General features: G+C 43.1%; 1 protein-coding gene across 1 annotated transcript in view; it reads right to left on the bottom strand.

The window, feature by feature from the left end:
- LOC109895593 (ras and EF-hand domain-containing protein homolog) overlaps positions 1–16717 on the bottom strand; it is a 28271-nt gene extending 11554 nt beyond the window's left edge. Inside the window, exons 1-8 of the mRNA XM_020489425.2 lie at positions 15964–16717; positions 9653–9799; positions 8770–8860; positions 6851–6946; positions 5437–5514; positions 4724–4839; positions 729–797; positions 288–366 (exon numbers count right to left, since the gene is read on the bottom strand). Of these exons, the coding sequence (XP_020345014.1) occupies positions 288–366; positions 729–797; positions 4724–4839; positions 5437–5514; positions 6851–6946; positions 8770–8860; positions 9653–9799; positions 15964–16295 (1008 nt within the window). The 5' untranslated portion in view covers positions 16296–16717. The remainder of the gene's footprint in view (positions 1–287; positions 367–728; positions 798–4723; positions 4840–5436; positions 5515–6850; positions 6947–8769; positions 8861–9652; positions 9800–15963) is intronic.
- Between the last annotated feature and the right edge of the window lie 288 nt (positions 16718–17005).

The following is a 17005-nucleotide window of genomic DNA, read 5'->3' as shown; positions in this document are numbered from 1 at the left end:
GTTGTTGCCGTTGTTTTTGTTGTTGTCTGTCATTGCCTCAAACATGGCTCAGTTGATTCCTCCAACAGACAAGCCCTTAGGACTGGCATTAGAGATTCAACCCTGACGTTAAAAGCAGAGAGATCAGAGAGAAAGAGAGAGGGAGTGATGGGAAGAAGAGGATAAAAGGGGTGTGGGATAGGGAGATAATTGAAAGAGGGACAGAAGAACAAAGATAAGAGGCAGGGAGAGAGCAAGAGAGAGAGAGCATGCTATTGTTACCATGGCTATGTGGTTGTCTACCTCACCTTATTGCTCTTGCTGAGGGTGTTCTCCAGGGAACTGCGCAGCCCGTCGTTACTGTCATGGAGCTTCCTGTTGGCTGTTCTATAGAGGGGAACAGGGGAGGGAGAGAAGCAAAGGAGAGAGAAGAGGGAGAGAAACAGAGGAGGAGAGAGGGGAGAGGGAGAGAAACAGAGGCGAGAGAAGAGGATAAGAACGGGAAGAGGTGATCAAAAGAGCCGTTGGCAGGTCTTCTCAGGAAAATGACTTTTGAGGTTTTCAAAAACAGAAACTCTTTAAGACTCACAAAACTCCCAAGGCTTACAACTTCATGTTCCTCAGTTTACAGGCAACTCGATGTAACATCAAGTTGTGAGTTTTGAAGTATTCCTGTTTGTGGGTTAGGTGAGCATTTGTCAGCGTTCCTGTTTATGTGTCAGACAAGCACTATGATTGGCCAGACTTACTGTAGGATCTCTATCTGTCGCTCCAGGTTCTCCCTCTCATCAGAGAAGTCTCTCATCATAGCCTCATCCCTGCACATACAAACACAGTCATTCACAACTAATACATACACTTTCATAAACACTCATAATACATAAACTATAATAACACATACTACAAATTCCCCTTTAAAAACACATACTACATAATCTACAATAACACATACTACATAAACTACAATAACACATACTACATAAACTACAATAACACATACTACACATACTCTCAAAACACATACATTAATTCTCCAAAAACAGGAGAATGTACATTCTAATAATGCAGACAAAAGCAGACACTTCAACAGTCTCAAAGAATCGGCACATTCACAACACAAACTTAGTTTGACTGGAACAAGTTCAAAGGCGAAGTATGAGACTGGTTGCCAGGTAACCAGGTTGTGAGACTGAGTGTGAGGTCACACTAGGATATCCTGTTCCAAGCCTGAAAACATGTTACCACCCCAGGGAGGGGAGGGAGCAGCCAAGCACACAGGCAGGGAGGCAGTCACACAGTCACACTGGCCTGGGGCTGTGGCTGTGGCCTCTACTGCCTGACTGATTGAGTGACTGGATGGCTCAAGGTGAACTTACAGCTCAGGCTGGGATGAGGTGTCACAGGTTCTGTGTGCGTGTGTGTGCTCACGTGTGTGTTTTGGCTTTGTGTCTGTGTGTTGTGTGTCTCAGTGTACATTGGGATTCTCAATGTGCCACTGTAGAAAAATCAGATTGATCATTTCACAAATAGTAATACATCTAGGAGATATTAGATTATTACTTTTATTTATTTTTTTATTTTACCTTTATTTAACTAGGCAAGTCAGTTAAGAACAAATTCTTATTTACAATAATGGCCTACCCAGACCAAAGCCTAACCAGGACGACGCTGGGCCAATTGTGCACCGCCCTATGGGACTCCCAATCACGTTCGGTTGTGACACAGCCTGGAATCAAACCAGGGTCTGTAGTGACGCATCCAGCACTGAGATGCAGTGCCTTAGACCTTTGCGTCACTCGGGAGCCCTAATGACATCACTAGATTACGTTACAGCATGACATACACTACCGTTCAAAAGTTTGGGGTCACTTAGAAATGTCCTTGTCTTTGAAAGAAAAGCAAAAAAAATTGTCCGTAAAAATAACATTGAATTGATCAGAAACACAGTGTAGACATTGTTAATGTTCTAAATTACTATTGTAGCTGGAAACAGCAGATGTTTTATGGAATATGTACATAGGCGTACAGAGGCCCATTATCAGCATCGGTCTCAATGTCAACAGTGAAGAGGCGACACAGGGATGCTGTCCTTCTAGACAGTGTTGCAAAGAAAGAGACATACAGTGCCTTGCGAAAGTATTCGGCCCCCTTGAACTTTGCGACCTTTTGCCACATTTCAGGCTTCAAACATAAAGATATAAAACTGTATTTTTTTGTGAAGAATCAACAACAAGTGGGACACAATCATGAAGTAGAACGACATTTATTGGATATTTCAAACTTTTTTAACAAATCAAAAACTGAAAAATTGGGCGTGCAAAATTATTCAGCCCCTTTACTTTCAGTGCAGCAAACTCTCTCCAGAAGTTCAGTGAGGATCTCTGAATGATCCAATGTTGACCTAAATGACTAATGATGATAAATACAATCCACCTGTGTGTAATCAAGTCTCCGTATAAATGCACCTGCACTGTGATAGTCTCCGAGGTCCGTTAAAAGCGCAGAGAGCATCATGAAGAACAAGGAACACACCAGGCAGGTCCGAGATACTGTTGTGAAGAAGTTTAAAGCCGGATTTGGATACAAAAAGATTTCCCAAGCTTTAAACATCCCAAGGAGCACTGTGCAAGCGATAATATTGAAATGGAAGGAGTATCAGACCACTGCAAATCTACCAAGACCTGGCCGTCCCTCTAAACTTTCAGCTCATACAAGGAGAAGACTGATCAGAGATGCAGCCAAGAGGCCCATGATCACTCTGGATGAACTGCAGAGATCTACAGCTGAGGTGGGAGACTCTGTCCATAGGACAACAATCAGTCGTATATTGCACAAATCTGGCCTTTATGGAAGAGTGGCAAGAAGAAAGCCATTTCTTAAAGATATCCATAAAAAGTGTCGTTTAAAGTTTGCCACAAGCCACCTGGGAGACACACCAAACATGTGGAAGAAGGTGCTCTGGTCAGATGAAACCAAAATTGAACTTTTTGGCAACAATGCAAAATGTTTGGCGTAAAAGCAACACAGCTCATCACCCTGAACACACCATCCCCACTGTCAAACATGGTGGTGGCAGCATCATGGTTTGGGCCTGCTTTTCTTCAGCAGGGAAGATGGTTAAAATTGTTGGGAAGATGGATGGAGCCAAATACAGGACCATTCTGGAAGAAAACCTGATGGAGTCTGCAAAAGACCTGAGACTGGGACGGAGATTTGTTTTCCAACAAGACAATGATCCAAAACATAAAGCAAAATCTACAATGGAATTGTTCAAAAATAAACATATCCAGGTGTTAGAATGGCCAAGTCAAAGTCCAGACCTGAATCCAATCGAGAATCTGTGGAAAGAACTGAAAACTACTGTTCACAAATGCTCTCCATCCAACCTCACTGAGCTCGAGCTGTTTTGCAAGGAGGAATGGGAAAAAATGTCAGTCTCTCGATGTGCAAAACTGATAGAGACATACCCCAAGCGACTTACAGCTGTAATCGCAGCAAAAGGTGGCGCTACAAAGTATTAACTTAAGGGGGCTGAATAATTTTGCACGCCCAATTTTTCAGTTTTTGATATGTTAAAAAAGTTTGAAATATCCAATAAATGTCGTTCCACTTCATGATTGTGTCCCACTTGTTGTTGATTCTTCACAAAAAAACACAGTTTTATATCTTTATGTTTGAAGCCTGAAATGTGGCAAAAGGTCGCAAAGTTCAAGGGGGCCGAATACTTTCGCAAGGCACTGTATCTCAGACTGGCCAATAAAAATAAGAGATTAAGATGGCCAAAAGAACACAGACACTGGACAGATGAACTCTGCCTAGAAGGCCAGCATCCCGGAGTCGCCTCTTCACTGTTGACATTGATACTGATGTTTTGCGGGTACTATTTAATGAAGCTGCCAGTTGAGGACTTGTGAGGCGTCTGTTTCTCAAACTAGACACTCTAATGTACTTGTCCTCTTGCTCAGTTGTGCATTGGGGCCTCCCACTCCTCTTTATATTCTGGTTAGAGACAGTTTGCGCTGATCTGTGAAGGGAGTAGTACACAGCGTTGTACGAGATCTTCAGTTTCTTGGCAATTTCTCGCATGGAATATTTGTTTCTGGACATTTTAAGCCTGTTATCAAACCCACAAATGCTGATGCTCCAGATACTCAACGAGTCTAAAGAAGGCCAGTTTTATTGCTGCTTTAATGAACGCAACAGTTTTCAGCTGTGCAAACATAATTGCAAAAGGGTTTTCTAATGATCAATTAACCTTTTAAAATTATAAACTTGGATTAGCTAACACAACATGCCATTGGAACACAAGAGTGATGGTTTCTGATATTGGGCCTCTGGCTATGTAGATATTCCATTAGAAATCAGCCGTTTCCAGCTACAATAATCATTTACAACATTAACAATGTCTACACTGCATTTCTGATCAATTTGATGTTATTTTAATGGACAAAAAATGTGCTTTTCTTTAAAAAACAAGGACATTTCTAAGTGACCCCAAACTTTTGAACAGTAGTGTATGTGTATGATTTACTAACAGTTTAACACTGATTATGTAATACATGATGACATTTGAAAGGCATTTTACAAGAGATGTCCAACACCCATGATACAGTAACTGTGTGTGTGTGTGTGTATCTGTGTGTGTCTGTGTCTGTGTCTGTGTCTGTGTCTGTGTCTGTGTGTGTGTGTGTGTGTGTGTGTGTGTGTGTGTGTGTGTGTGTGTGTGTGTGTGTGTGTGTCTCACCGCTCAGAGTTGATGCTGTGGTCTGTCAGATCACTCTTCAGAGAGGCCAGTTCACTCTGAAGGAAGGCTATGTTAGTTTGAGACTGCATCAACTCCTGCTTCAACCGCTGGTTTTCCTGGGTAGAGAGGGAGTGAGAGAGAGAGAGAGAGAGAGGTAAAGGGAGAGAGAGGTAGAGAGAGAGAGGTAAAGGGAGAGAGAGGTAGAGAGAAAGAGTGAGGTAAAGAGAGAGAGAGGTAAAGGTAAAGAGAGAGGTAAAGGTAAAGAAAGAGAGAGAGGAAAAGAAGAGAGAGAGAGGTAAAGTAAAGTAACAGAGAGAGGTAAAGAAAGAGAGAGAGACAGAGAGAGACGTAAAGGGAGAGAGAGGTAGAGAGAGAGAGGTAAAGGTAAAGAGAGAGGTAAAGGTAAAGAAAGAGAGAGAGGAAAAGAAGAGAGAGAGAGGTAAAGTAAAGTAAGAGAGAGATAGGTAAAGAGAGAGAGAGGTAAAGAAAGAGAGAGGGAGGGAGGGAGGTAAAGAAAGAGAGAGAGATGGAGGTAAAGGTAAAGTGAGAGAGAGGGAGGTAAAGGTAAAGAAAGAGAGCGAGAGAGAGGGAGGTAAAGTTAAAGAAAGAGAGAGAGGTAAAGGTAGAGAGAGAGAAGAGCGAGATCAGGAAATGGAAGAGAGTTAAAGTATGTGTACAGAGTGATATTGGCCTAGCAGGAAGACCCATCTCACCAGAGTCAGTTCGTTGATCTTTCTCTTCAGGGTTGAAGACTCATCTTTCATGTTGATGTTCTTGTACTGGTCTTCAATCTGAGGAGGGAGTAGACACCTTTAACACACATCGCTGCCTGCTGTCAGTGAATCACAATATTCAATGGCACAGATAGCAGCATAGATGGATTTCATTCAATTGTGATTGAGTTAATCTGATTGGATGTCTCACATGTTCATGAACCAACATGCTGAGTGGGTGAACAGGAGTGATTGGCTAGACTAGTCCGCCCTTGCTGTCTCTGCCTGGCCGGTTCCCCTCTTTCCACTGGGATTCTCTGCCTCTAACCCTATTACAGGGGCTGAGTCACTGGCTTACTGGGGCTCTCTCATGCCGTCCCTGGAAGGGGTGCATCACCTGAGTGGGTTGATTCACTGATGTGGTCATCCTGTCTGGGTTGGCGCCCCCCCTTGGGTTGTGCCATGGCGGAGATCTTTGTGGGCTATACTCGGCCCTGTCTCAGGATGCTAAGTTGGTGGTTGGAGATATCCCTCTAGTGGTGTGGGGGCTGTGCTTTGGCAAAGTGGGTGGGGTTATATCCTTCCTGTTTGGCCCTGTCCGGGGGTGTCCTCGGATGGGTCCACAGTGTCTCCAGACCCCTCCTGTCTCAGCCTCCAGTATTTATGCTGCAGTAGTTTATGTGTCGGGGGGCTAGGGTCAGTTTGTTATATCGGGAGTACTTCTCCTGTCCTATTCGGTGTCCTGTGTGAATCTAAGTGTGCGTTCTCTAATTCTCTCCTTCTCTCTTTCTTTCTTTCTCTCGGAGGACCTGAGCCCTAGGACCATGCCCCAGGATTACCTGACATGATGACTCCTTGCTGTCCCCAGTCCACCTGGCCGTGCTGCTGCTCCAGTTTCAACTGTTCTGCCTTATTATTATACGACCATGCTGGTCATTTATGAACATTTGAACATCTTGGCCATGTTCTGTTATAATCTCCACCCGGCACAGCCAGAAGAGGACTGGCCACCCCACATAGCCTGGTTCCTCTCTAGGTTTCTTCCTAGGTTTTGGCCTTTCTAGGGAGTTTTTCCTAGCCACCGTGCTTCTACACCTGCATTGCTTGCTGTTTGGGGTTTTAGGCTGGGTTTCTGTATAGCACTTTGAGATATCAGCTGATGTACGAAGGGCTATATAAATAAATTTGATTTGATTTTGATTTGACTAGTCGTCCAGGCAATAGATGCCACATTATTGGTTAATTGTTCACTTTTTCATTAACAGCATGAAACTTGGCCCCAAACTGTGTATCAAGTTTCAGACTTTATTGGAAAAGTTAATATTTATTTCACACCACCTACAATATAAAGGATATCTTTAGCGTGTACTAGGTGGAACAGTATAAGTGATGAATAGTCGAATGGTAAACTCACCAGCTGCATCTTCTGGAGCTTGTGCTGCAGTTCACACACCTCAGACTCATAGTGTCTCTTCAGCTCACTCAGAGCTGCCTCAGTCCTCTTGGCCTCCTACAGATAACAGAATAGAACACGGTGTAGCAGCATCCCATCTATTATGGCCTCCACAAGGATACAAGACACAATTCTAAAGTCTTACATCATCATCAAATGTTCACACACTGTCAACATACAGATACAGCTACTGTCAAAACACCCAACTACTGTCCAAATCAAATGGCACAGTGTATGTGCATGCATGTGTGTTTCTGTGTGTGTGTGAATGCGGTAGTGTGTTCTTCTGTGTGTGTGCATGTGTATGCTTGTGTTTGTTTGTACTTCTTTTGTATCACTCCTCTATGTTCCACTGATAAGAGTTTGAGCTGTGCTATTTTAGGGCAGTTTGGGTGACAAGTGGAGGGTGCCCGGGTGTATCAAGGAACAGTAGCAGACCTGCCAACCCTGTCCAACTTTGTAGAGTATCAGACTCGCGCAGAACACCCAATTGGGGTTTTCTTTTCCCCGCATGCTCGTGCCACAAGCTGTTTGTGAGTCTGATCGCAATTGTAGCACTTGAACCAAATCAAGCCTATAAAAGGTTGGTATACTTTCTTTCTTGACAGCGTTCCATCTACACATATGGTACAAAATCACACAAAGGACTCCATTTAATGCCAATATGTTTATATTTCTTTTTTATTATACTTTTGTAATGCTTTTTTTGATGTGGGTCATAATTATAGTTATCAGGTTGCGTGATCCCTGTAATGTTACATGGAAAATACAACTAATGAGACGCATAATTAAATGTATATCCCACTCACACAAATGCGACCAGTTACTTTTCGTATTTGCATTTAATTTCTTTCACTAGCAAATGTGAGTGAACTGCTGGCAGTTTAGAGACCACTGAATGTCCATATTATGTTCGCTAACGTTAGCTTGAAACAATTAAACAACAACCTTTCCACAACACACAACACAGGGATTTGTCTATGTGTTTACGTACATCTGACAGTCGGCAAACTCAGCATCACAACAAACAGGAGGAGAGGCACACACAGGGTAGCTACGTCGAATAATGATGTATTTACCTCCAACTCCGTACATGTCTGTGTGTTTCAGCTCGAGAATTGAGACGTTAGATTTACTCAGTGGATTCATTTTTTATTCAAATGTTAAAAATAAATAAATAAAATCGGGCCCTATTCATTTCTGCGTACTTTTTAACTCGGATTTCGTACCTGCATACATGGCCAACATTTTGGTACGCAAAATGTGTGCATGTTGGCAGGTCTGCATGAGTGCTGAAGTAGTAGATTGCTTTCTGATTGGATACACCTTAACTGTTACACTGGATGATGACACAGACTTTCATGGGGGGGGGGGGGGGGGCAGGTGAGTCTAGGTGTGGGTGCTTTTCTTAGACTAAGCATACAGCAGCTGCACAACAAACAGAGCTGATGTAGCACACTTACATAATGTACATAACTACACACACACACACACACACGAGGAGATAAGACTGTTCCCAGAGTAGAGGAATGAGAGATTCCAGGAATAGGAGTGTTCCATGGAAGTATGGAAACCGGACATTTTCCGTCAACATCCCACTGGAGTTACTTTTAACAAATGATCATAAATAAACTCAGTATATAGAATCTAGGTATGATAACAGCTTGACATATCAGACGTCAACACAGCCGAGGATTGTTTGAGGTTTAATGAGTAATCTGATCACAAGTCCTCTCTATTTAGCATGAGTGAAGAGATGAGCTCCACCCTTCTTATCAGTGGCTAAACCCTGTAGGAACACAACCTGTCCAGATCGCATTACAACATGGACATCATTTCTAAAGTTAGAATTGACAATCATGCAAGTGTGTGTGTGTCACCTGTTGCTGTGTGTTGTTCTCAGCTGCATGGATGCGTTGATCCATCTCCTCCTCCATCTCGCTGAGCTGCATGGCGGCTTGGTCATGGGCTCTGAGCAGAAATAAAACATAATACTGTAACTGAATTTATTATATCTGTGTTGGCCATTGGAGAATGGTAACTTGGTCAAATAAACGTTGGCTTTCACCTAACAACCTAAGTTTTCCCACCGAAAAAGGTTCAATAAATAAAAGTACTATAATAAATGCCAAATAAAGTAACAGGATTGATTGTGACTGAGTTGATTATTTCTTCTTCAATCAGTCATAAATCCCCTTGTGACAGGGGGAATGGAAGCTTGTTGTGTGCACCAGGAAGTGGCAATTAAATGCATTATTGTATCATTATTTTTTATACATGTATTTCTAGCCTGTCTATCTATGGGTAACAGGGTTGACGTGTTATGCTTGACCTGCTCAGTTAACTAATAATCTTCAGAAATTACTTTGTCAAAGCAACAAAATAACTAGGACTTTACGACGATGGAAATTTGGGCATTAAGTAGGTAAAAAAAATCTTCCTATAATGACACGGTTGATAGAGGAACATGTCAAAATGCAGAATTATGGCACATTAGCAAGCCTTCATTCATATAAAACATTTATTTATTGTATTATCCATGTGGTCTAGATTAAAGAGCACTTCATTTAATATAACAGGCTTTATACAATTCAATATTGGTGCACAATTTCTACTTAAAATATCAAACTTCCCATTTGTATTTGAGGATGTGTACGGTATGATAGAATGTCTGCATGTGTACAGTGTATGTACAGTATGTGGGTTTTAAGTAAACTGCGGTTGTCGGTGAGTGTGTGTGTGTGAGCGTGTGTGTGTGTGTACCGTTTCACAGCCAGGGCCAGGTTCTCCATCTCAGCATTGTGCTGCTTGATCTCTCTTGTGAAGCTCATAATGACTCTCTCATACTGAGGCACCATCCTGGGCTCTGTCATACTGATGTTCTGGTACAGCGTGGCTGCCTGCTCATTCCTACAGACACAACAGACAGGCATTCAGGCAGGCAGGCAGGCAGGCAGACAGATAGATAGATGGACGGACTGACAGACGAACAGGCAGGCAGGCAGACAGATAGATGGACGGACTGACAGACGAACAGGCAGGCAGGCAGACAAACAGACAGACAGACAGACAGACAGACAGACAGACAGACAGACAGACAGACAGACAGACAGACAGACAGACAGACAGACAGACAGACAGACAGACAGACAGACAGACAGACAGACAGACAGACAGACAGACAGACAGACAGACAGGGGGGATGTTAAATACAAGTTACTTACAACAGCATAAGGCCTTTCATCTAAAACACATTTGGAACAGCTACAGTATATTTGGAACAGAACAGCTACATTTTATTTGTAACATGCTTCATGAAACAACAGGTGTAGACTAACAGTGAAATGCTTACTTTTCCAACAATGCAGCATTTTTTTTAAATGACAAGGAATAAAATACCCAGCAAATAACAAATAACAATAAAGAGTAAAAAAAACATGGCTATATACAGGGAGTACCAATATCGATGTGCAGGAGTACGAGGTAATTGAGGTAGCTATGTACATATAGGTAGGGGTAAAGTAAATAATAGACCGAATAGATAGACTGATGTATAGCAGCAGAGTATGTGGAGCAGTAGCATATGTGGTGTATGGCCTATATATTTTACATTTGAGATTCTTCCATGTAGCGACCCTTTGCCTCGTAGCCTTTCACACTCTTGGCATTTTCTCAACCAGCTTCACCTGGAATGCTTTTCCAACAGTCATTAAGGAGTTCCCACATATGCTGAAAACTTGTTGGCTGCTTTTTCTTCACTCTGCGGTCCAACTCATCCCAAACCATCTCAACTGGTTTGAAGTCAGGTGATTGTGGAGGTAGGTCATCTGATGCATCACTCCATCACTCTCATTCTTGATCAAATAGCCCTTACACAGCCTGAAGGTGTGTTGGGTCATTGTCCTATTGAAAAACAAATGACAGTCCTACTAAGCGCAAACCACATGCGATGGCGTATCGCTGCAGAATGCTGTGGTAGCCATGCTGGTTAAGTGTGGCTTGAAATCAAAATAAATTGCAGACAGTGTCACCAGCAAAGCACCCCCACATCATCACACCTTCTCCTCCAAGCTTCACGGTGGAAAACACACATGCGGAGATCATCCGTTCACCTACTCTGAGTCTCACAAAGACACAGCGGACGGAACCAAAAATCTCAAATTTGGACTCATCAAACCAAAGACAGATTTCCACCGTTCTAATGTCCATTGCTCGTGTTTCTTGGCCCTAGCAAGTCTTTTCTTATTATTGGTGTCCTTTAGTAGTGGTTTCTTTGCAGCAATTCGACCATGATGACCTGATTCACGCAGCCTCCTCTGAACAGTTGATGTTGAGATGTGTCTGTTACTTGAATTCTGTGAAGCATTTATTTGGGCTGCAATTTCTGAGGTTGGTAATGAACTTATCCTCTGCAGCAGAGGTAACTCGGGGTCTTCCTTTGCGGTGCCGGTCCTCATGAGAGCCAGTTTCACCATAGTGCTTAATGGTTTTTGCGGCTGCACTTGAAGAAACTTTAAAAGTTCTTGAAATGTTCTGATTGACTGACCTTCATGTCTTAAAGTAATGATGGACTGTCCTTTTTCCTTACTTATTTGAGCTGTTCTTGACATAATATGGACTTGGTATTTTACCACCCTTACATTGTCACAACACAACTGATTGGATCAAACCCATTAAGAAAGAAAGAAATTCCACAAATGAACTTTTAACAAGGCACACCTGTTAATTGAAATGCATTCCAGGTGACTACTTCATGAAGTTGGTTGAGAGAATGACAAGAGCGTACAAAGCTGTCATCAAGGCAAAGGGTGGCTACATTGAAGAATCTCAAATATAAAATATATTTTGATTTCTTTAACACATTTTTTGTTACTACATGATTTCATATGAGTTATTTTATAGTTTTGATGTATTCACTATAATTCTACAATGTAGAATAAGTAGGTGTGTCTAAACTTTTGACTGGTACTGTACATATTCTGTAGTTAGGGGTAAAGTTACTAGGCAACAGGATAAATAATAGACAGTAGCAGCAGCATATCTGGTGAGTGTGAAAGTACGTGTGTGGCGTCAGTATGCATGTCTGTGCATTTTATGCGTTTGTGGGCGTATGTAATGTGTGTGTATATGTGTGTTGGGGTGTCAGTATTAGTATGTGTGAGTGTCCAATGTGAGTGCATAGAGTCAGTGCAAGAGAGTTTGTGCAAAAAAGGGTCAATGCAGGTAGTCCGGGTAGCTAATTTGATGAGCTATTAGCTGCCATGTTTAGATGTCTTATGGCTTGGGGGTAGAAGCTGTTCAGGGTCCTGTTGGTTCCAGACTTGGTGCACTGGTACTGCTTGCCGTGTTGTAGCAGAGAGAACAGTCTCTGGCTTGGGTGGTTGGAGTCTTTGATAATTTTATTAGCTTTCCTCTGACACCACCTGGTATAGAGGTCCTGGATGGCAGGGAGCTCAGCCCCAGTGATGTACTGGGCCGTACTCACCACCCTCTCTAGTGCCTTGCGGTCAGATGCCTTGCAGTTAACATACGAAGCGGTGATGCAGTCAGTCAAGTTGCTCTCAATGGTGCAGCAGTAGAGCTTTTGGAGGATCTGAGAGTCCATGCCAAATCTTTTCAGCCTTCTGAGGGGGAAGAGGCGCGGTTGTGCCTTCTTCACAACTGTGTGGGTGTAGACCACATTAATTCCTTAGTGATGTGGACACAGAGGGACTTGAAGCTCTCGACCTGCTCCACTACAGCCACATCGATGTGGATGGGGACGTGCTGGCCCTCCATTTCCTGTAGTCCACGAGCAGCTTCTTTGTCTTGCTGATGTTGAGGAAGAGGTTGTTATCCTGGCACCACACTGCCAGGTATCTGACCTCCTCCCTATAGCCTCATCATTGTCTGTGATCAGTCCGACCACCGTCGTGTCATCAGCAAAACTTGATGATGGTGTTGGAGTCATGCACGGCCAGGAAGTCATGGATTAACAAGGAGTACAGCAGTAGAGGACTAAGCATACACCCTTGAAGGGCCCATGTGTTGATGGTCAATGTGGCGGGTGTGTTGTTGCCTACCCTCACTGCCTGGGGAGGCCCGTCAGGAAGTCCAGGATCCAGTTGCAGAGGGAGATATTCAGTCCCAGGGTCTCTGAGCTTGATGATTAGCTTGGAGCGGACTATGGTGTTGAATGCTGAGCTGTAGTCAAAGAACAGCATTCTTAAATAGGTATTTCTTTTGTCCAGGTGAGTGCAGGCAGTGTGGAGCGCAATAGAGATTGCGTCATCTGTGTATCTGATGGGACGGTAAGCGAATTGGAGTGGGTCCAGGGTGTTTGGAATGGTGTTGATGTGAGCCAGCCTTTCCAAGCATTTCATGGCTATGAAGGCAGGCGTTCTAGGGCACGGGGATGATAGTGGTCTGCTTGACACAAGTTGATATTACCAGGTCAAGGATAGGTTAAAAACGTCAGTTTGGTCAGCGCATGCTCTCAGTCCGGGTCCTGGTATTCCATGTGGCCCCGCAGCCTTGCGAATGTTAACCTGTTTAAAAGATTTACTCACATTGGCTATGGACAGTGAGATCACACAGAACAGCTGATGCATGGTTCAGGGTTGCTTGCCTTGAAGCGAGCATAGAAGGCATTTAGCTCATCTGGTAGGCTCACGTCGCTGGGCAGATTGCAGCTGGTATTCCCTTTGTAATCCGTGATAGTTTGCAAGCCCTGCCGCTAGGCCAATTGTGCGTCGCCCCACGGACCTGCCGGTCGCGGCCGGTTACGACAGAGCCTGGGCGCGAACCCACTCTGATGGCACAGCTGGCGCTGCAGTACAGTGCCCTTAACCACTGCACCACCTGGGAGGCCCTAACATGAATTTATTTTAACTGAATATGCAGGTTTAAAAAAAATATACTTCTGTGTATTGATTTTAAGAAAGGCATTGATGTTTAGGTACATTCATGCAACGATTGTGTTTTCTTTTTACCTTTATTTAACTAGGCAAGTCAGTTAAATCATCCTCCGTTTTGCCAAGTTGGCTGTCTTTGTTCGCAACGAGCCAGGCGGCCCAAACTGCTGCATATACCCTGACTCTGTCGCACGGAAAGCATGATAAGTGACACAATTTTCCTAGTTAAAAGAAATTCATGTTAGCAGGCAATATTAACTAAATATGCAGGTTTAAAAATATATACTTTTGTATTGACTTTAAGAAAGGCGTTGATGTTTATGTTTATGGTTAGGTACACATTGGTGCAACGACAGTGCTTTTTTCGCAAATGCGCTTGTTAAATGACCCGTTTGGCGAAGTGGGTGAGTCAATGATAAATTAACAGGCACCGCATCGCTTATATGCAACACAGGACAAGCTAGATAAACTAGTAATATCATCAACCATGTGTAGTTAACTAATGATTATGTTAAGATTGATTGTTTTTTAAAAGATAAGTTTAATGCTAGCTAGCACCTTATCTTGGCTCCTTGCTGCACTCGCATAACAGGTAGTCAGCCTGCCACGCAGTCTCCTCGTGGAGTGCAATGTAATCTGCCATGATCGGTGTCCAAAAATGCCGATAATTATTCGGCCATTCTGATTAATCGTTCGACCTCTAATCTGTATACCTATGTAGGCTACAGTATTTACCTGATATCTATTCAGGTTACATTTAAATGTTGTTTCTTGTAGAGCAATTTTACATGTTAATCCATGCCTAAACTCATTCATGGCTCATTCAACTGGGTCAGATGGGTAAAGATATCTAAACTGTGTGTGTGTGCCTTCAACAAGGTGACCAGATTATAATCCCTGAGCATATAGACTCACTGTCCTACAGTCAACAACACTGTCAAAACAGGCAGTGTCACTAGTACACGCCCGGGTCTTAAAATCCAGGATTTACAGAGGGAACACCTTCTTCAATGCAATGTTTAAAGTTAAGAAATGCTAAATACTTTTGTTACTACTAATGATGACACTATCAAAAACCAATAAACATAATATTTTACAGTGAGAGGATTGAAAAAGTCGTATGTTTGTCTATGACTGTAGAGTATTGGCTATATCCCCAGGCCTCCAGCTATACCCTAGCCTGGTTGCCTGAGTTTCTGCTTTAGCTAACCTCACTCCTTTGTTGTGTAATAACACATCTAGTTACCTGCTTCGAATATATTCTTAAACTATAACTATTTAGGAGTGGTACCATTACTGACCCCTGCTCTACTCCACCCATGGCTCTTCTATGGGCAGGAGAATAGAAAATAGTATGGTGACCTTGGTCTCTGGATCTGAACCCTGGGTGTATGTAGGCCTACTGAGTACAGACATGACTGTTCTATCACACAATAATAAGAACATTTGATCCACAGCACTGGAAAACCATCACTAATGGAGGGCCCTAGGAGTTGCCCTTTTTCAAAGAAACAAGCTAAGATGTTAGTTCCAATGGGTGACTTTCTACAGCTGGTGAAGCTGGTGATCAAACAGTCATAATGAGGTCTATTTAAGACATGATGGGGAACATGGAATCACTGTGTTAATCAATGTCCCCTCCATGGTAGCGTGTCAGGGCGCAGCTCAGTCCCATGCCAGCCCTAGAGGGGTGCCAGGACAACTGCTCAATGGGAACTCATTTCAAAACCTGTCATAGGACACTGATACGTTCCTTTCCTTCTTTCCTTTCTCTCGCTCATTCTTTCAGGGTTAGGTTGCAGCAAGGGTTTCTATTGGTGATCTTAGAGATATTTGATATATTTCATCCAAAAGCTAGACTGACCTGAGTACACATACGAATGCACGTGCATACACATAGAGGTGTAAACCACATCTGGCTAATACAAGTGAGAGAAATGTTGACACCGGAATAGCCCAAAAGTTTGAATTAAAACACTACAATAGTACACGAATATTTTATATATATAAATATATATTGTGAATCTATTATAAGGGGAGAACCTGTAGCCTATTGGTTACACTTCAAATGTACATTGAAACTGTTTTACGCATGCATTCCTACGACGTTTGGACAATATGTAAATCAAAAGTTTATTAATGAGCAGGTACGATTGTTTTGTAATGTGTTCCATACTTGACCTGGGTATGAACCGGGCATGGTCCCCTAGTCGGGTCTGGAAATCTTCCCAGGCCTGAGAGGAGACTCCCCAGCTCTTGTTCTCCATGTCCCCTCGGTACACTTGCTCAGAGATCCAGTGGAAGCCGCTAATGAACTCCGCTAGATTGATTGTCCCGTCTCTGTCGATGTCCAGTTTAGAGAAAATGTGCTCTCTCTCCGTCGGCGGGACAAGGAGCTCTGAGCAGATTTGGAAAAATGTGTCTTTTTCAATCCGTCCAGAATTATCCACATCACAAGCGTGAAAGAGCGAGCAGAGACTCTGCCGGTTCATACCCATGGCTGGTAACGACATGGTTTAGTCTGGAGTGGAAAGCCCCACCAAACAACAACCCAGGGAACAGACCACTATGACCAATTATAACAGAACGTTTTTGACCAATTCCATTCCTTTCACCACGATCTTCCCGAACTTCCTTCAAGTCTGGCGTTTTAGCCAAGTCTTTCTACACTGTCAAACACCTTATCGAGTTACAAAAAAGGTAAACAAAAAATGAAGTTGTTATTCATTCTCTCCTGGATGACTTTGACCGCCTTGGGCTAACAGTATTAATGTGTCGTCCTATAGTGTTGTTTTGTCAAGTCTTCTTTCCGGGTCTCTTGCCAGATGGACGGGTGGAGAGGGGCTGGGTACGCGCGGCTGTTGAAGCGGCTCACCTTTACTACTTCAGAACACTCTTGTGTCGGCCTCTCGACTTCCAGAGGAACAGGCACAAAACAAACAAGGGCCGGGCATCCGGCCAACCAGGTACAGAATTACCTGTAATCCGTTGACTAAACTAAACACATCTAAACAGTTTTTTAAAAACTGTTTCCATGGAGAGTGTCTTGAAGAACAATACCCCCTTCTGTCTAAATGGCTGCCAGAGAACATGGGAAACTTTCAGTAACAAGCAGCATGTAAAAAAACGTGTATGATACTTTGAGTAAGTAAATAGATGACCAATTGGATAAAGCTCAGTGGCGATTTTAGCATGCACATGTTGGTGGGGCAAACAAACCAAA

Source organism: Oncorhynchus kisutch, linkage group LG8 (assembly GCF_002021735.2).
Source record: "Oncorhynchus kisutch isolate 150728-3 linkage group LG8, Okis_V2, whole genome shotgun sequence".
NCBI classification, from domain to species: domain Eukaryota; kingdom Metazoa; phylum Chordata; class Actinopteri; order Salmoniformes; family Salmonidae; genus Oncorhynchus; species Oncorhynchus kisutch.
Note: the sequence above shows the minus strand (reverse complement) of the source record. Positions and strands in the feature narration are given on the sequence as shown.